The sequence below is a fragment of the Oncorhynchus masou genome, chromosome 23 (genome assembly GCF_036934945.1).
Source record: "Oncorhynchus masou masou isolate Uvic2021 chromosome 23, UVic_Omas_1.1, whole genome shotgun sequence".
Lineage (NCBI taxonomy): Eukaryota > Metazoa > Chordata > Actinopteri > Salmoniformes > Salmonidae > Oncorhynchus > Oncorhynchus masou.
Window position 1 is genome coordinate 17,025,719 of NC_088234.1, and position 21,388 is coordinate 17,047,106.

The 21,388-nt window shown below is 46.8% G+C and overlaps 1 protein-coding gene across 1 annotated transcript in view; it reads left to right on the plus strand.

The window, feature by feature from the left end:
* The window catches only part of LOC135509922 (galactose-3-O-sulfotransferase 3-like), a 41,849-nt gene extending 29,783 nt beyond the window's left edge, over positions 1-12,066 (plus strand). The window contains exons 2-3 of the mRNA XM_064930744.1: positions 495-597; positions 10,066-12,066. Coding sequence (XP_064786816.1) covers positions 515-597; positions 10,066-11,395 — 1,413 coding nt within the window. The 5' untranslated portion in view covers positions 495-514 and the 3' untranslated portion in view covers positions 11,396-12,066. The remainder of the gene's footprint in view (positions 1-494; positions 598-10,065) is intronic.
* The last annotated feature ends 9,322 nt before the right edge of the window (positions 12,067-21,388 follow it).

Sequence of the window (21,388 nt, forward strand, 5' to 3'; positions counted from 1 at the left end):
GGCCTGGAATCTTATCCAGAATGCCATACTCCAACACTCTCTCTCATATTCTTTTAGAGGTTATGTTGCCTATTCCATGGAATTGAATTAGAACATGTTCTAATCTATTCTACCAATGGGGTCTCCTGACAGAAACACATGCATCTTAATGGGTCCTAAGAGGAATGAGCTAATGGACACAAAGCCATTATCATTAGTCACTATACAGTCTCTTGCTAATGGATATGGCCAATTATATGTTGAATAAAACTCCCTCTTTCTCTCCTTTGGTTTTGTATATACTGTATGTATAATAACATCTCTTTTCCATCTCGCTCCGCCTTTCTCACTCTCTTATCTCTCCATCTCTCTGTTTCTTTCTTCCCGTCTTCTCTGTCCCACTTCTCTCTCTCTCTCTCTCTCTCTCTCTCTCGCTCTCTCGCTCTCTCGCTCTCTCTGTCTTTCTCCCTCCCTCCCTCCCTCCCTCCCTCCCTCCCTCCCTCCGTCTCCCTCAGGTTCATTGAAGCGGCGGATCATGTCTCAGAAGAAGATATTCTTGGTCATTGTGGCGATCAGTACCGTCAGTCTACTGCTGCACCATGGGGGCCACTTCAGCTGGTGAGACACACACACACACACACACACACACACACACACACACACACACACACACACACACACACACACACACACAACACACACACACACACACACACACACACACACTCACACATGGTCGGGTGTATGATATACAAGTACAGAGGTATGATATGCATGTACAGAGGTAAAATATGCATTAGTACTGTAGATGGCAGCTACATTAGAATGGTGTTCTCACCGATAGAATTACAGGGATGTTCTAGACCAGTTATTCCCAAACTGGGGTACGCACAATGCCGTCGAACAACAGACAGGGACGTTGGACCATCGAAGAGGCGCAAAGATGATGAGAACTACATTGATTTGGGGTTCACTTATATTGGGAGAAGTGCCTTTCCTCAGCCACAGTGTGTTATATGTGCAAAAGTACCATCTCACAACTGTGCAGACATTTATCAACAAAACATGACAATTAGAAAAATAAGCCACAGGAGTTTTTTGAGCGAGAATAAAGACGACTTTCGAGTAGTAAGACATGTATAAAAGCAACAGATACCATTAATAAGAAGGGGATATAAGTGTCATATATGGTGAGCTACAGAGTGGCTGAGACAGGCAAGCACCATACTATTGTAGAGGAGTGGCTAGGACAGGCAAGCCCCATACTATTGTAGAGGAGTGGCTAGGACAGACAAGCCCCATACTATTGTAGAGGAGTGGCTAGGACAGGCAAGCCCCATACTATTGTAGAGGAGTGGCTAGGACAGGCAAGCCCCATACTATTGTAGAGGAGTGGCTAGGACAGGCAAGCCACATACTATTGTAGAGGAGTGGCTAGGACAGGCAAGCCCTATACTATTGTAGAGGAGTGGCTAGGACAGGCAAGCCCCATACTATTGTAGAGGAGTGGCTAGGACAGGCAAGCCCCATACTATTGTAGAGGAGTGGCTAGGACAGGCAAGCCCCATACTATTGTAGAGGAGTGGCTAGGACAGGCAAGCCCCATACTATTGTAGAGGAGTGGCTAGGACAGGCAAGCCCCATACTATTGTAGAGGAGTGGCTAGGACAGGCAAGCCCCATACTATTGTAGAGGAGTGGCTGAGACAGGCAAGCCCCATACTATTGTAGAGGAGTGGCTGAGACAGGCAAGCCCCATACTATTGTAGAGGAGTGGCTGGGACAGGCAAGCCCCATACTATTGTAGAGGAGTGGCTAGGACAGGCAAGCCCCATACTATTGTAGAGGAGTGGCTGAGACAGACAAGCCCCATACTATTGTAGAGGAGTGGCTGAGACAGGCAAGCCCCATACTATTGTAGAGGAGTGGCTGAGACAGGCAAGCCCCATACTATTGTAGAGGAGTGGCTAGGACAGACAAGCCCATACTATTGTAGAGGAGTGGCTGAGACAGACAAGCCCCATACTATTGTAGAGGAGTGGCTGAGACAGGCAAGCCCCATACTATTGTAGAGGAGTGGCTAGGACAGGCAAGCCCATACTATTGTAGAGGAGTGGCTGAGACAGACAAGCCCCATACTATTGTAGAGGAGTGGCTGAGACAGGAAAGCCCCATACTATTGTAGATGAGTGGCTAGGACAGGCAAGCCCCATACTATTGTAGAGGAGTGGCTGAGACAGACAAGCCCCATACTATTGTAGAGGAGTGGCTGAGACAGGCAAGCCATATACTATTGTAGAGGAGTGGCTAGGACAGCTAGGACAGGCAAGCCCCATACTATTGTAGAGGAGTGGCTGAGACAGGCAAGCCCCATACTATTGTAGAGGAGTGGCTGAGACAGGCAAGCCCCATACTATTGTAGAGGAGTGGCTAGGACAGGCAAGCCCCATACTATTGTAGAGGAGTGGCTGAGACAGGCAAGCCCCATACTATTGTAGAGGAGTGGCTGAGACAGGCAAGCCCCATACTATTGTAGAGGAGTGGCTGAGACAGGCAAGACCCATACTATTGTAGAGGAGTGGCTGAGACAGGCAAGCCCCATACTATTGTAGAGGAGTGGCTAGGACAGGCAAGCCCCATACTATTGTAGAGGAGTGGCTGAGACAGGCAAGACCCATACTATTGTAGAGGAGTGGCTGAGACAGGCAAGCCCCATACTATTGTAGAGGAGTGGCTAGGACAGTCAAGCCACATACTATTGTAGAGGAGTGGCTAGGACAGGCAAGCCCCATACTATTGTAGAGGAGTGGCTAGGACAGGCAAGCCCCATACTATTGTAGAGGAGTGGCTAGGACAGGCAAGCCCCATACTATTGTAGAGGAGTGGCTAGGACAGGCAAGCCCCATACTGTTGTAGAGGAGTGGCTAGGACAGGCAAGCCCCATACTATTGTAGAGGAGTGGCTGAGACAGGCAGCCCCATACTATTGTAGAGGTGTGGCTAGGACAGGTAAGCCCCATACTATTGTAGAGGAGTGGCTATTACAGGCAAGCCCCATACTATTGTAGAGGAGTGGCTGAGACAGGCAAGCCACATACTATTGTAGAGGAGTGGCTGAGACAAGCAAGCCCCATACTATTGTAGAGGAGTGGCTATTACAGGCAAGCCCCATACTATTGTAGAGGAGTGGCTATTACAGGCAAGCCACATACTATTGTAGAGGAGTGGCTGAGACAGGCAAGCCCCATACTATTGTAGAGGAGTGGCTAGGACAGGCAAGCCACATACTATTGTAGAGGAGTGGCTGAGACAAGCAAGCCCCATACTATTGTAGAGGAGTGGCTAGGACAGGCAAGCCCCATACTATTGTAGAGGAGTGGCTAGGACAGGCAAGCCCCATACTATTGTAGAGGAGTGGCTGAGACAGGCAAGCCCCATACTATTGTAGAGGAGTGGCTGAGACAGGCAAGCCCCATACTATTGTAGAGGAGTGGCTATTACAGGCAAGCCCCATACTATTGTAGAGGAGTGGCTATTACAGGCAAGCCACATACTATTGTAGAGGAGTGGCTGAGACAGGCAAGCCACATACTATTGTAGAGGAGTGGCTATTACAGGCAAGCCCCATACTATTGTAGAGGAGTGGCTATTACAGGCAAGCCACATACTATTGTAGAGGAGTGGCTATTACAGGCAAGCCCCATACTATTGTAGAGGAGTGGCTATTACAGGCAAGCCACATACTATTGTAGAGGAGTGGCTGAGACAGGCAAGCCACATACTATTGTAGAGGAGTGGCTGAGACAAGCAAGCCCCATACTATTGTAGAGGAGTGGCTAGGACAGGCAAGCCCCATACTATTGTAGAGGAGTGGCTAGGACAGGCAAGCCCCATACTATTGTAGAGGAGTGGCTGAGACAGGCAGCCCCATACTATTGTAGAGGTGTGGCTAGGACAGGTAAGCCCCATACTATTGTAGAGGAGTGGCTGAGACAGGCAAGCCCCATACTATTGTAGAGGAGTGGCTATTACAGGCAAGCCACATACTATTGTAGAGGAGTGGCTGAGACAGGCAAGCCACATACTATTGTAGAGGAGTGGCTGAGACAGGCAAGCCCCATACTATTGTAGAGGAGTGGCTGAGACAAGCAAGCCCCATACTATTGTAGAGGAGTGGCTAGGACAGGCAAGCCCCATACTATTGTAGAGGAGTGGCTAGGACAGGCAAGCCCCATACTATTGTAGAGGAGTGGCTAGGACAGGCAAGCCCCATACTATTGTAGAGGAGTGGCTAGGACAGGCAAGCCCCATACTATTGTAGAGGAGTGGCTGAGACAGGCAAGCCACATACTATTGTAGAGGAGTGGCTGAGACAGGCAAGCCCCATACTATTGTAGAGGAGTGGCTAGGACAGGCAAGCCACATACTATTGTAGAGGAGTGGCTGAGACAGGCAAGCCCCATACTATTGTAGAGGAGTGGCTAGGACAGGCAAGCCACATACTATTGTAGAGGAGTGGCTGAGACAGGCAAGCCACATACTATTGTAGAGGAGTGGCTAGGACAGGCAAGCCCCATACTATTGTAGAGGAGTGGCTGAGACAGGCAAGCCCCATACTATTGTAGAGGAGTGGCTAGGACAGGCAAGCCCCATACTATTGTAGAGGAGTGGCTGGACAGGCAAGCCCCATACTATTGTAGAGGAGTGGCTAGAGACAGGCTGAGACAGCCCCATACTATTGTAGAGGAGTGGCTAGGACAGGCAAGCCCCATACTATTGTAGAGGAGTGGCTAGGACAGGCAAGCCCCATACTATTGTAGAGGAGTGGCTAGGACAGGCAAGCCCCATACTATTGTAGAGGAGTGGCTGAGACAGGTAAGCCCCATACTATTGTAGAGGAGTGGCTGAGACAGGCAAGCCCCATACTATTGTAGAGGAGTGGCTAGGACAGGCAAGCCCCATACTATTGTAGATGAGTGGCTGAGACAGGCAAGCCCCATACTATTGTAGAGGAGTGGCTGAGACAGGCAAGCCCCATACTATTGTAGAGGAGTGGCTGAGACAGTCAAGACCCATACTATTGTAGAGGAGTGGCTAGGACAGGCAAGCCCCATACTATTGTAGAGGAGTGGCTAGGACAGGCAAGCCCCGTACTATTGTAGAGGAGTGGCTAGGACAGGCAAGCCCCATACTATTGTAGATGAGTGGCTGAGACAGGCAAGCCCCATACTATTGTAGAGGATTGGCTAGGACAGGCAAGCCCCATACTATTGTAGAGGAGTGGCTAGGACAGGCAAGCCCCTTACTATTGTAGAGGAGTTGCTATGACAGGCAAGCCCCATACTATTGTAGAGGAGTGGCTAGGACAGGCAAGCCCCATACTATTGTAGAGGAGTGGCTAGGACAGGCAAGCCCCATACTATTGTAGAGGAGTGGCTAGGACAGGCAAGCCCCATACTATTGTAGAGGAGTTGCTAGGACAGGCAAGCCCCATACTATTGTAGAGGAGTGGCTAGGACAGGCAAGCCCCATACTATTGTAGAGGAGTGGCTAGGACAGGCAAGCCCCATACTATTGTAGAGGAGTGGCTAGGACAGGCAAGCCCCATACTATTGTAGATGAGTGGCTGAGACAGGCAAGCCCCATACTATTGTAGAGGAGTTACTAGGACAGGCAAGCCCCATACTATTGTAGAGGAGTGGCTAGGACAGGCAAGCCCCATACTATTGTAGAGGAGTGGCTAGGACAGGCAAGCCCCATACTATTGTAGATGAGTGGCTGAGACAGGCAAGCCCCATACTATTGTAGAGGAGTTACTAGGACAGGCAAGCCCCATACTATTGTGGAGGAGTGGCTAGGACAGGCAAGCCCCATACTATTGTAGAGGAGTGGCTAGGACAGGCAAGCCCCATACTATTGTAGAGGAGTGGCTAGGACAGGCAAGCCCCATACTATTGTAGATGAGTGGCTGAGACAGGCAAGCCCCATACTATTGTAGAGGAGTTACTAGGACAGGCAAGCCCCATACTATTGTAGAGGAGTGGCTAGGACAGGCAAGCCCCATACTATTGTAGAGGAGTGGCTAGGACAGGCAAGCCCCATACTATTGTAGATGAGTGGCTGAGACAGGCAAGCCCCATACTATTGTAGAGGAGTGGCTAGGACAGGCAAGCCCCATACTATTGTAGATGAGTGGCTGAGACAGGCAAGCCCCATACTATTGTAGAGGAGTGGCTGAGACAGGCAAGCCCCATACTATTGTAGAGGAGTTACTAGGACAGGCAAGCCCCATACTATTGTAGATGAGTGGCTGAGACAGGCAAGCCCCATACTATTGTAGAGGAGTTACTAGGACAGGCAAGCCCCATACTATTGTAGAGGAGTTACTAGGACAGGCAAGCCCCATACTATTGTAGATGAGTGGCTGAGACAGGCAAGCCCCATACTATTGTAGAGGAGTTACTAGGACAGGCAAGCCCCATACTATTGTAGAGGAGTGGCTAGGACAGGCAAGCCCCATACTATTGTAGAGGAGTTACTAGGACAGGCAAGCCCCATACTATTGTGGAGGAGTGGCTAGGACAGGCAAGCCCCATACTATTGTAGAGGAGTTACTAGGACAGGCAAGCCCCATACTATTGTAGAGGAGTTACTAGGACAGGCAAGCCCCATACTATTGTGGAGGAGTGGCTAGGACAGGCAAGCCCCATACTATTGTAGAGGAGTTACTAGGACAGGCAAGCCCCATACTATTGTGGAGGAGTGGCTAGGACAGGCAAGCCCCATACTATTGTAGAGGAGTTACTAGGACAGGCAAGCCCCATACTATTGTAGAGGAGTTACTAGGACAGGCAAGCCACATACTATTGTAGAGGAGTTACTAGGACAGGCAAGCCCCATACTATTGTGGAGGACTTCATTCTTCCTGCTACCGTGGATATGCCTGGGACAAAGCTGGGGGAAAAGGCCCCAAAAAACTATACAGACAATGACTGCATCAAACAACACTGTTTCACGATGCATCAGTGACATGGCAGGAGATGTTTTGAAACAATTACTGCTTCTCATGCAAGCCAGTGAATTCAATGCGTTACAGCTGGATGAGTCAACAGACGTGGCGGGCCTGGCACAGCTCCTAGCATATGTCCATTACGTTTATGGGGGGTCAATTAAGGGACAAAATTGAGGCTCTGATTAAGAAGTTGGAGCTCTTCTCTGTCTGCATTAACAAGGACAATACACAGGTCTTTCCATCATTGCATGATCTTTTGTGTGCAAATGAACTCAAACTTACGGACGATGTCAAATGTGACATAGTGACGCACCTAAGTGAGCTGGGTGCGTAAATACGGATGACACAAACAACTGGATTCGTCATCCCTTTCATGCCCTGCCTCCAGTCCACTTACCCATATCTGAACAAGAGAGCCTCATCAAAATTGCAACAAGCGGTTGTGTGAAAATTTAATTTAATCAGAAGCCACTGCCAGATTTCTAGATTGGGCTGCGCTCAGAGCATCCTGCCTTGGCAAATCGCTCGCTATTAAGACACTGATGCCCTTTGTAACCACGTACCTATGTGAGAGTAGATGAGTGGATTTTCAATGAACAAATAAGGTAAGATGGTTAAATAAAGAGCAAAATTATTGATTATTATATTATCATTTATGCCCTTTTCCTTTAAGAGCTTTTGTCACTTCCCACGAGCCGGGTTGTGACAAAAACTCACACTCATTCTTATGTTTAATAAATGTATCGTATAGTGTTTGTTTGGCAGGCTTAAAATGGCAAAAAAAACAACATTTGAGAGTGCGCTGACCCTGGTGCTAGAGGGAGTACACAGCTGGAGGTTCAATGTTTGAAGGGGTACGGGACAATACAACGTTTGGGAACCACTGTTCTTGAGCATTGGGACCATTTAGAATGTGGAGAGGCTGAGATCTTTGACAAGCTCATATTTTACTCTCTCTAAGCCCTTTAAACCTGAGCCACCCTCTTTGACTATATGTCTCTCTGTCTGTCTCTCTGTCTGTCTCTCTCTCTCTCTCTCTGTCTCTCTCTCTCTCTCTCTCTCTCTCTCTCTCTGTCTCTCTCTCTCTGTCTGTCTCTCTCTCTCTCTCTCTCTCTCTCTCTCTCTCTCTCTCTCTCTCTCTCTCTCTCTCTCTCTCTCTCTCTCTCTCTGTCTGTCTCTCTCTCTCTCTCTCTCTCTGTCTCTCTCTCTGTCTGTCTCTCTCTCTCTCTCTCTCTGTCTCTCTCTCCCTCTCTCTCTCTCTCTCTCTCTGTCTCTCTCTCTGTCTGTCTCTCTCTCTCTCTGTCTCTCTCTCTCTGTCTGTCTCTCTCTCTCTCTCTCTCTCTCTCTCTTCTCTCTCTCTCTCTCTCTCTCTCTAAACAATAAAATAAACAATAAAAATGAAGAGTAAACATTTACCCTCACAGAAGTTCCAAAAGAATAAAGACATTTCAAAAGTCATATTATGTCTATATACAGTGTTGTAACAACGTGCAAATGGTTACAGTACAAAAGGGTAATTATCTTTTTGTTTTCTCATGATTTGGTTGGGTCTAATTGTGTTGCTGTCTGGGGTCTGTTTGTGATTGTGAACAGAGCCCCTGGACCAGCTTGCTTAGGGGACTCTTCTCCAGGTTCATCTCTTTTTATGGGATTGCTTTGTTATGGAAGGTTTGGGAATCGCTTCCTTTTACGTGGTTGTAGAATTTAACGTCTCTTTTCTGGATTTTGATAATTAGCAAGTATCGGCCTAATTCTGCTCTGCATGTATTATTTTATGTTTTACGTTGTACACAGCTGATATTTTTGCAGAATTCTGCATGCAGAGTTTCAATTTGGTGTTTGGCCCATTTTGTGAATTCTTGGTTGGGGAGCGGACCCCAGACCTCACAACCATAAAGGGCAATGAGTTCTGTAACTGATTATTTCTAGCCAGATCCTAATTGGTATGTCGAATTTTATGTTCCTTTTGATGGAATAGATGGCCCTTCTTGCCTTGTCTCTCAGATCGTTCACAGCTTTGTGGAAGTTCCCTGTGGCGCTGATGTTTAGGCCAAGGTATGTATAGTTTTTTGTGTGCTCTAGGGCAACGGTGTCTAGATGGAATTTGTATTTGTGGTCTTGGCGACTGGACCTTTTTTGGAACACCATGACTTTGGTCTTACTGAGATTTACTGTCAGGGCCCAGGTCTGGCAGAATCTGTGCAGAATATCTAGGTGCTGCTGTAGGCCCTCCTTGGTTGGTGACAGAAGCACCAGATCATCAGCAAACAGTATACATTTGACTTCAGATTCTAGCTGGGTGAGGTCGGGTGCTGCAGATTGTTCTAGTGCCCTCGCCAATTCGTTGATATATATGTTGAAGAGGGTTGGGTTTAAGCTGCATCCCTGTCTCACCCCACGGCCTTGTGTTTTTTTCCCATTTTAACCGCAGACTTGTTGTTTGTGTACATGGATTTTATAATGTCATATGTTTTTCCCCCAACACCACTTTCTATCAATTTGTATAGCAGACCCTCATTCCAAATTGAGTCGAAGGCTTTTTTTAAATCAGCAAAGCATGATTTTGTTTGTTTGTTCATCAATTAGGGTGTGCAGGGTGAATATGTGGTCTGTCATACGATAATTTGGTAAAAGCCAATCTCTCTCTCCATTTCACACTGTTCATCTTCCTTCGCTGTCCTATTACCCTCTCACCTTCCTTTCAGTTTCCCTTCTTACTGTTCTCTCACAGTCTCCCTAGCTTTCTCTCCATTTCACTTTGACTCTCCTTCCTTTCATGCTTCCTGTTACTCCCTCTCCATTACGCTAACTCCGTCCCTGCATGTAACAAATAAACAAAGTGCAAGCTTACTAGACCTAAACCTTACTGCTATTTCGTCAACAAGCTATCTGTACAACAACCAGTTCAGTTTTCACTCTTCCGTCAGTTCACTCTTGACTTTTGTCAGAATGATCCCACCCTCTCTGCTAGCTACGTTGATTTGCTAGCTCAGGAGTTAGCGAAAACTAAAACTAAAGATTGAACTGCAAACCTCATATCAAAACTCCTCCCTCTCTCTCTTTCTCTCACCTCCAGGACGATGGAAGCCCTTCACCTGGGCTGCCCGTCGCTACGCACCCACCCATCCTTCTCTCTCAAGCCCAAACACACCAACGTGGCCTTTCTCAAGACGCACAAGACGGCCAGCACCACCATGCAGAATCTGCTCTTCCGCTTCGCCGAGCGCCACAACCTGACCGTGGGGCTCCCTGTGCAGGCCTGCGGACACCAGTTCTGCTACCCGCGCACCTTCAGCACCCACCTCGTCCACCCACACACCCTGCCACCCAACGTGGTCACCAGCCACATGCGCTTCAACCGTGCCGAGATGCAGCGCCTCATGCCTAATGATACCATCTACGTGACCATACTTCGAGAACCAGGGTCCATGTTTGAATCGTTGTTCAGCTACTATAACCAGTACTGTCAGAGTTTTAAGAGAGTTCCCAACGGGTCTCTGGAGGCGTTTCTGGACGAACCGTGGCGGTACTACCGTCCGGACGAGAATGACTCCATGTATGCCCGTAACACTCTGACTTTTGACCTTGGCGGGGACAAGGACCATCCGGAGGCGGACGTGGCTGCGTATGCCCGGGCCTTCGTGGCCAAGACGGAGCGCGTCTTCTCCCTGGTGATGATCGCTGAGTACTTTGATGAGTCGCTGATCCTCCTCCGTCACCTCCTCTCCTGGGATCTGGAAGATATGCTCTATGTCAAGCTCAACATGCGGACGTCCGGCTCCAAGCACAGCCTCTCGCCGGGCCTCCCCGCCAAGATCCGCGTCTGGAACAACCTGGATGCACGCCTCTATGACCACTTCAACACCTCGCTGTGGCACCAGCTGGCAGCCCTGGGCCCAGCATGCGTGGCCAGGGAGCTGCGGCTGCTCCGCAGGGCCCAGGAGAAGCTGGTGAGGGGCTGCTTCGGCGGAGGGCTCCCCCAGCTCCGCTCGGCTGCCCAGATCAAGAACAAGGAGCTGCGGCCGTGGCAGCCTAGCGCAAAGGTGGACATCGTGGGCTATGATCTGCCGACCAACACCAATGCTACACGGCCCGGAAGCCTGGCCCACGAGCTGTGTCTTAAGCTCATCATGCCCGAGGTCCAGTACACCAGGGTCCTGCTACGATCGCAGTCGCTACGCTACCGACGAAGCTACCCCCTCCGCTCCCCTCAGCCCCAGCAGCCCATACGGTCGGTCTTATCACGCCGCCAACATGTGGGGATGCAGCCGATGCACCGGCAGGCACCTCCTCCTGAATCTGGTCCTGCCTTGAGCCCCACAGCCACTCCTCGACCCCCAGGGACCCAGAGCAGGGCCACCAGGGTGGGACTAAGGTCCCCGGGCCCCCAGAGGAAGACACCATAACTTAAGACTGGGCTCCAGCCTTTAATATAGAATGAAGACAGACAGACAAACAAACAGACAGACAGATTGAATACAGACAGACTAAATGCAGACAGACAGTCCTCCACACTTAAAAATGCTGGGTTGTTTGGTTAACCCAACTGCTGGGTTGCAGGCATTGTGTCACTTAGATTGATTTTTTTATCTCAAAATTGCTGAGTTATTGACGCTGGGTGCTGGGAAATTGAGATATGACCCAGCGGGTCAGCTCAGAAAACTGGAGGTGTAGTTTATTATTAGGCATGTCTTTCAGATAGCTATTTTTAGCCACCCATGACAGTAAATGTCATTCCTGTTCATTTGTTCTGTTTTATAGTTAAGGTTAAACATTGACATTTTTGTAGATTCAATAAGGATTACAGAAGTGTATGTGTTCCCTAAAAGCCTATGGAAATCCCATTGTTGGGCTACAATAAGGTGGTACAGTATACTTTATTACAATATGTAGTAAATAAATCTTAATATTATAGAAGAATGTGTAAAATACAAAAACCAGTAAAGTTTGAATTTGCTGTATGTACCTTAACATGGGTGGCCGATAAGATCTAGCTGAAAGTCACGCCCCTAATATGACACACTTCCTGAAAATGACCAAAGGATTATATTCAATAGGACCCAGCAGCTAGGTAAACCCAGCACAGTTGAATTAACCTATGTCTGGTAATCCCAACAACCCAACATGTTATTCACACAAGCCAACTGGCTGGTCAGAATATCCCAATGTGTTAAATCCACTATTTAAATAGCACTGGGTTAAATTGGCTTGTTTTTAGCCCATATATTAATAGGACGCAGACTTCAGCCATTGGTTCCAATGGACTATATCAGGGGGCTCTGGAGGAGAGGAAGAGAAGGGGGAAGGACACCACAAGACTGAGACTAGAGGTTGGGCCACAGCAATATGGGCATGGGCAGAGCACTCCTATTCATCGTGAACTCTGTATGGAACAATAGAGAGCTTTTACTCTCTCTTTCTCGCTCTCTCTCTCTCTCTCTTTCTCTCTCTAATGCCATCCTCCCCCTCCCAAGAGAGGATCTCTGCTCTGGGTCTGTATCCTCCAACCCTCCAGCCAGGCCAGCTCTTGACCTCTCCCCAAATGACTCTCCCCCGTCCCACTGTGCGAGTTAGGCCCCAGGACAGAGGTCAAAGGTCAGCCTAAGGACCCCCGGCCGGGCCTATCCCCTAGCCCGGTCTATCCGTTAACCCGGTCTATTCCCTAACCTGGTCTATCCCCTAACCCCCTCACACACATACACACACGCAGCCCTCTACCGACTCTCTCCCTCCAGGCAGCCTGTTTTAGAACAATTCTCTCTCCTCTCTGCCCCCAGCTCATCTCTCTCCTCTCCACCAGCAACTCAACCAGATATGGGATGTTTTTACATTTGGGAATCTGTATGTGGTTTGTGTGTGTGTGTGTGTGTGTGTGTGTGTGTGTGTGTGTGTGTGTGTGTGTGTGTGTGTGTGTGTGTGTGTGTGTGTGTGTGTGTGTGTGTGTGTGTGTGTGTGTGTGTGTGTGTGTGTGTGTGTGAATGAGCTTTATTCCTACATGTTTCTTTTATCTGGGCGTTATTGCAATAAAGTTATCTTGGTCAAGTCTTGTGAAGGTGTAGGGCCTTATAACCATACGACACACACACACACACACACACACACACACACACACACACACACACACACACACACACACACAAACACACTGAGGACTGGACTCAAGCCTGTGTGATGCAAACATGCTGAAAGACATGACGAGTGAGAGCTACAGTGTTAATATTTAATGATATCTCCTTGGAAGGATCCTCCACTTGGGTTACACAGCGAAACACACACACACACACTCACACACACACACACACACAGCAGAGTATTTTCATTAGAGAAGTGTGGACCATGCCAAAGCAGCTTACTTATCAGAACAAAACAGAAGGAGGAACTACCTACCTATACGGTACTGGATCTCGTTTCATTAGGACACGCTGCGGAAAACGTTTTATGCAGTTGGTTGTTCATGTTTAATGTGTTTAATATGTTTTACTCTAATTACCTTTTAATGGTATGGTATGAACCGACCGGTGGAAAGAGGACAGTGTAGAAAGATAACTGTCAGAAGTGGAACTTGTCCCTGTGAAATCCTGCATGTTCAACTGCTGTTCATTTTTAAAGTGCACTTTGATGGTACTCTATTTCTTACCCCAAAATGGTATCCTATTCCCTATATTGTGCATTATTTTTGACCAGAGCCTTATGGGGCCTGGTCAAAGGTAGTCGACTAAATAAGGAGTAGGGTGCCATTTGGGATGTCGTGTACCGTCTCTTGGCCGGTGTCTATGTGAGAGAAAAACAGCACAGAACTTATCCAAAACTCAATGTTAACCAGCCTAGTTTTAGTACTACTATCCAGTTTAGCTTTCAAATTCTCTTTTAGAACAACGTGGAACAAAAGTGTTCTTTTAGAATGAACCGTGTTCTGTTTTTAGAGTGTCTCTTTCAACAAATGCTGTGTCCTTGTTGGGGGCGTATTTTTGAGAGAGGAAGTGTCGATGTGATACAATGATGTGCTGGATCATTTTCCTGTGACTATCTTTTCAGTGACATTGTCTCCTTTCCATGGCATCCATTCATTCTCATACGATATTTATTGACTTTGTAGTTGAACTGAAAGGGCCCTTTCTGTTTTCAACTGGGGGACTAGGATCATATATGAGTAGGGTGAAGTTGCACCTAGACACTGATCTAGGGCCAGTTTTGCATTTCCCCCACTGACGGTTAAGGTTATGATTGGGAAAGGGGAAGCTGATCCTAGATCTGTACCTACGGGAAACTTTACCTAGATCATACAGCTAGAGACAATCAGAGCTAGACTTCCCAAAGCTTTGTACTGAGGGATGATGGGGGAAAAGCAACCATTAAAAGTTGAATGATTAAAATCAATTATGTTTGTTGTGATTTTTTTATTTTACATGGGATAACAGTTTTGTATTACTTGCTTGTAAATTGATAATTAATGCTTACTGGACTTTAACATGTTTATAAATGGTTCTAAATGCAAAAATACGCATCAATAATAGTATACACTATTTCTAAATAGTTTTATAAGACGTACTATATAATTGAGAAGACACATACAGTATGAATACAATACAGAGTGATTTAAATCCCCAAGAGTCTGCCACGGAGATGCCTGAAATGGAACTTCACCCCCAAGTCACATCCAACTTCCTGTAAAAAAAAAATAACAACGAATGTCTTTCTTCTTCTCAAAGGGAAAAACAAATGCAAAACAATGTGTTTGATATTTACTGCTGTTGTTGCCATGGTGTCATCGGTGGCTGAGGTGGAGAAGGTTTGTGTGTCTGCCTGGCTGGCTGGTTGCACTGCTAAGATCTGTGTGACTTCAAACGGAAGACAAAGCCACTCTCTACCAGAGCTCTAATGAGACGCTAATTGAAAGGAGCCTGTGAGACCACAACCTCATTCCAAGTTTTACCCTGTTCTCGATTTAGTGCACTTCTTTTGACCATGGCCTATAGGGAATATGGTGCCATTTGGGACGCAAACAAAACCTCATCCAACCTCCCATGATCAAGACATACTAGATATTTTTAAAGCACACACACACACACACACACACACACACACACACACACACACACACACACACACACACACACACACACACACAGACAGACAGACAAAATGGAAGAAGAAAACATGCACATACAGATATACACAAACAGAGAATGAGGAGACACACAGAAAACATTTCAACAGAAACACAGGATAATAGAGAAGGAGAAAGAGAGAGAGACAGACAGAGATAGTGAACTTCTCCAAACAGTGAGGCCCTTGTCACACCGCGATGATCTAACAAAATTCAGTCGGAACACTGAAAATAGTGGTTTCATCCCAAATTGCACCCTTTACCCTCAACATTGAACCTTTGTTACCCACCATGAGTGTTACAGTTAGCATCTATAAGAACGCTAAAGCTTTGTCGGGGATTAAATAACATGAGTACCTGATAATGTTCTCTTTCGCTCTACTGAACACTTCACTTTTACCAGTGCAGTTTGGAGAGCTGGGTCTGGGTCTGGATCTGGAACTGGATCTGGGTCTGGTTCTGGGTCTGGGTCTGGTTCTGGAGCTGGGTCTGGGTCTGGATCTGGTTCTGGGTCTGGGTCTGGGTCTGGATCTGGGTCTGGTTCTGGAGCTGGGTCTGGATCTGGATCTGGGTCTGGGTCTGGGTCTGGATCTGGGTCTGGATCTGGATTTGGGTCTGGATCTACCTATTGATAAAAGTCACCTTGTCCTAGAGAGATTTAAGCCTGAATGGTGGAAAAACAATTGGAACCATTTCCCTATACATTATTTTTTTGTTACCTCTATAAGAACGCTAAAGCTTTGTCGGAGATTCAATGCATCGCCTCAATACTTACATCACAAGAAAGAGAAGAGAACCTTATTTTTGTGGGTGTACATTTTTTGTGAATTTGGAAAAAGCTATAATTTAATACAGTTGAAATGTTTACAAATTAGATGCACTGAAATGAAAGCAACTTCTGAAAATGAACACTCGGGTTATAGTGATATTATGTCTGATCTCTCAAACAATGTAAAGAATGTTTAGATAAGTGTTATCTAGAGCCAAGCCTGTTGATTTTTAATCGGAGGGTATTGACACTCTTGTTGAATTATGCAACAGAACGTGACGACAGCAGTAATTTATGTGGAAGTCTCGACAGAGCAGGTGAGTGGAAGTAGGCCTAGACAGAGCAGGTGAGTGGAAGTAGGCCTAGACAGAGCAGGTGAGTGGAAGTAGGCCTAGACAGAGCAGGTGAGTGGAAGTAGGCTTAGACAGAGCAGGTGAGTGGAAGTAGGCTTAGACAGAGCAGGTGAGTGGAAGTAGGCCTAGACAGAGCAGGTGAGTGGAAGTAGGCTTAGACAGAGCAGGTGAGTGGAAGTAGGCCTAGACAGAGCAGGTGAGTGGAAGTAGGCCTAGACAGAGCAGGTGAGTGGAAGTAGGCTTAGACAGAGCAGGTGAGTGGAAGTAGGCTTAGACAGAGCAGGTGAGTGGAAGTAGGCCTAGACAGAGCAGGTGAGTGGAAGTAGGCCTAGACAGAGCAGGTGAGTGGAAGTAGGCCTAGACAGAGCAGGTGAGTGGAAGTAGGCTTAGACAGAGCAGGTGAGTGGAAGTAGGCCTAAACAGAGCAGGTGAGTGGAAGTAGGCTTAGACAGAGCAGGTGAGTGGAAGTAGGCCTAGACAGAGCAGGTGAGTGGAAGTAGGCCTAGACAGAGCGGGTGAGTGGAAGTAGGCCTAGACAGAGCAGGTGAGTGGAAGTAGGCCTAGACAGAGCAGGTGAGTGGAAGTAGGCCTAGACAGAGCAGGTGAGTGGAAGTAGGCCTAGACAGAGCAGGTGAGTGGAAGTAGGCCTAGACAGAGCAGGTGAGTGGAAGTAGGCCTAGACAGAGCAGGTGAGTGGAAGTAGGCCTAGACAGAGCAGGTGAGTGGAAGTAGGCCTAGACAGAGCCAGTTTTAGTGGTTTCAGCCCCGTTCCACCCACCACTTTATGTTAATGTCTTAATATATGCAAATTGCCCTATTGTATTTATGCAAATTACGCACATATAACTTTCTTTATTTTAACATCAAAAATAAAAAATGTACTACCTGATACCATTAGAACATACATGAGGGCATAACAAAGTTACATTTTACAATAAATACGTGAATTGCCATCAAAATCCATGAACTCTACTTTGTATTTGTCAGTGCCAATAAAATGTTTTATGTGCTATAATTCAGTCAATATCTGATGGATTATACACATTTTTAAAACGTGGAGTATTTTCATCCATTGTCCAACAGTTGCATTTACTAAAATTGTTATTAAAATATTTTTCATTACCGTTGCTACCCTCACTCTCTCCTGCTGCCAGTGGTTGTGATGGTGTATCAGTCAGACATGGGTTCAAACACTATTTGTTTCCTTTCAAATACTTAATCTGTGCTTGACTGAGTTTGTATGGCTCAGTATTTGAATAATTTGAAAATATTTCCAATACTGTTTGAACCCAGGTGGTATGGTGGGTCAGTATGTGTGGTAGACAGCCAGGGTCAGTGTGTGGGAGAGAGACTAGATGAGACTCAGTTAGAACTGAGTTAGAACAGTAGCTTCAGGGGATTCAAGTGGCTGCAAATGTTTTTGTTTCCGTCAGTGATTGAAGTGGGCTGAGGTCCGTGGCTCTGTGACAGAACACATTAGTTCACACATCAAGAGGACACCAGAAACTTGCGTGGGGGAAGATAGCTGGAGAAGATAAGAAAACTCTGAATAAACAACTTTACACACTGACAGTGACACGTGCACACACACACAGATTAGATTACATCAGAAGATTAGATTAGAAGAGACATACACAAACACACACACACACACACACACACACACACACACACACACACATTAACATGAGCGATAGAAAGAAAAAAAAGGTCAGTTGAAGAAGAGAGTGAAATACTTTTAAATAAGATGCAAATGAGCTGACACAAACAGATGAGAATAATATGGTGAAATCTGGAGGGAGAACCGTCGAAGAGGAGAGGAGGGATTTTGAGGAGACAATGATGGGGAAGGAGGGGGCACAGAGGGAGAGAAAGAGAGAGGGAAGGGGGAGAGTAAGAAAAGAAGAGATAATAGTGAGAGAAGATTTAAAAAGAGAGAGTCAGCAAGACATAGGACACACAGTACACAGTCTTGGCGATAACAAATCTTTCAAACTGTCATTTCTCAGAGCTCTGTGTTTTCTGCTAACGCCCCCTCTTGCCAGCCTCACGCAAACAATGCACACACACACAACGCCCTCTCCCCTTACACAGAGAGACCAGAGGCACGCATGCAAGGCAGGCAGCTTATTTCTTCGGAGGCTATCTATCCTCTCAACTTAGCTTATCGTCCAGTAACTAAGTTCAATTGACGAAGGCAGTATGTATAGTCCTCGTGAGGGGCGTCGTGATAGACGGCCTCCCAAACGACACCCTATTCCCTACATATGGCACTACTTTTGACCAGAGGCCTTTGTAATGTAGTGCATTACATAGGGAATAGGGTGCCATTTGGTACAGATACTTAGACACTGTTGAAGGATTTGTTGAACTGTTGAAGGATTTGCCTGTGAGGAGGAGGATGAGGATGAGGAGGAGGAGGAGGAGGAAGAGGAGGAGGAGAAGGAGAAGGAGGAGGAGGAGGAGGAGAAGGAGAAGGAGGCTTGAAAGCATCTGACCTGCACTCTGAAGTATTCCAGAAATAGTGCACTACTTTTGACCAGGTTCCTAGTACACTATTTAGGGAATAGGGTGCCATTTGGGAAACTAACTGTGTCAATCTTGGTGGGAGATGACTGGGAGCTGATTACTCATTATAGCAGAGGCCAGGGTATGAATCATACAGCCCACAGCCAAACGACCTTATTAAATAATAACTTCACAGGCCATACGTCTTCACAGCTATCTCCGGTATAGACATGATTCTTTAGCAGTTCAGCTCCCTATAGCCTGGTCCCAAATTTGTATGTGCTGTCTTGCCAATTAATTTGGGACCAGAGACCATATTCTCAAAGTGTCTCCAAGTCGGAGTGCTGATCTAGGTTCTGTTTTGCTATTTGGATCATGATGAATATGATTACATGGGCGGGGGGCGGGACCTGATCGTAGATCAGCACTCCTACTATGAGACGCTTTGTGGATATGGGCCCTGATCCCAGATCATTAGGAGTTGGTAAAACCGCACAAAAAGATCTGGGAACCGGCTAGCGGGAGCTGGACTGCTAAAGAGTCATGTTTGTACCAGAGACAGCTGTTCAGGCTAGACTGGTCTGCAGCTCAATTGGCACTCTATTCCCTACATAGTGCACTGTTTTTGACCAGGGCTTATATGGTAGTAGTGCACTAGATAGGGAATATGGTGCCATTTGGGACTCAGATGGCCTGTTCTGTAGAGTTATTATTATTACTATTATGGTTTGTACTCTGTAGGCTACTGTCTGGGAGGAGTTTCATCATATAGATTCATGACCCTTCACTTTAACTAGCCCACAGCTGTTGGTAGGAAAGAAAGTCTAACAGGTTTGCATTGGCTGAGGTTGCAAAGTTTACAAGTTTATAGAAATTTCAAAAATCACGATGTGTGTGTGTGTGTGTGTGTGTGTGTGTGTGTGTGTGTGTGTGTGTGTGTGTGTGTGTGTGTGTGTGTGTGTGTGTGTGTCTTTACTAGGAAAAGCTCCCTCTACCCAACTACTTGCTGTTACTGACTCCCTGAGCAGCAACATCTTGTGTTACCAGCTCCTCACAAAGCTAATAACGGCTTCACTGTGATCCGTTCCGTTGATACCTCAACCGGCCCACAGAGAGAACGACTGGCCCATCGGACGGGAACCCTACAGCTCTTATCAAAGTCTCTCTCTCTCCCTTTCTCTCTCTCTTACTCTCTTTCCCTCTATCTCTCACCCTCTCCCTGTTTCTGTTGTGTCTCTCTGTTTCTCTCTCCTCTCTCTCTCTCTCCCTCCCTCCTCTCCTCCCCTCCTTCTCGCTCTCCTCCCCTCTCTTTCTATCTCTCTGTCCCTCTCCCTCTCTCTGTGTGTCTGTATAGGGTTCCAGTGAAAGTATGTCATTCTAGACCCTGATAAAAGCACTGTGTTATCAAATGGGTAGTACAGAGGATCAGGGGAGTCTTCGTAGCTGTCCGCCATGGACGAATTTAGGGTTGGTGGGATTTTGAAAACGAAGGGGATCTGTAGGTTGGGGGCGCTGAGTTTGGGGGTTAGGGGGGTCAGGTTTTTTTGTGTGTCGATGTGTAATTTGATTCCCTATTGACATTAAAGAACTCTCTCTCTCTCTCTCTCTCTCTCTTTCTGAGCCTCTCTCCATTCCCCCCTCCTTACAGCAGCTGAATGGGGTTTGTTCCCCCTCCAATGGGTTTTTGTTCAGACACCCCCTAACCCCCCTCTCTCTCTCTGTGTGTGTGTGTGTGTGTGTGTGTGTGTGTGTGTGTGTGTGTGTGTGTGTGTGTGTGTGTGTGTGTGTGTGTGTGTGTGTGTGTGTGTGTGTGTGTGTGTGTGTGTGTGTGTGTGTGTGTGTGTGTGTGTGTGTGTGTGCCACTCTTCCAGGCAGCCAAGCCCTCATTAAAAGGGTAAATATTTGCATGTTGTCGTCCATTGTCTTGGCCTGAACAGCCCTCTTCAAGGAAATATGACCACACAGGCACTGTGTGTGTGTTGTGATCACAGTCAAGGAACCCTATTCTGTACTGCAGGGCCTGTATTCATCAAGCAGAGTATGAGTGCTGATTTAGTTTAGCCCTTTAGATCATAATGAATAGCATTACATGGACAGGTGGAACCTGATCCGAGATCAGCAGATGAGAAGAAGGCCTTGTTTTGCTCTGTAGGCCGAATCTGAAAGTGGTCCTATTTTCTACAGCAGGGCCTGTATTCATCCATTATTCACAGGGCTCTGGTCGACAGTAGTGCACTATATAGGGAATAGGGTGCTATTTGGGACACATACAAGGATTCAGTAAAGAAGCACATTGTGCCAGTATTGCTCTAAATACCTACACAAGAAGATTCCTCAACGGAATTTTTAAAATTTTAATTGAAAATCTCTCTGTCGCTCTCTGAGTAGGGTGAAATTAATGTGGGAGAGATTATACAGCTGTAACTGTCATGCAAATATGCAATTTCTTTTTTAATAATTTTGCATTACTGTAGTTCAGGCTGTGTTTTATCTAGGCATACTCTGTCAGATTAATTTGGTGATGGCTGGCTGGCTGTAGTGGCACAGGGATTACCCCAACATGTCACAATCATGTTTTTTTGGTTAGATTTCCCATCAGTCGCTTGCCTGACTGACTGAATGGCACACACACGCGCACACCCCCACACTCTTGCCTGACGGT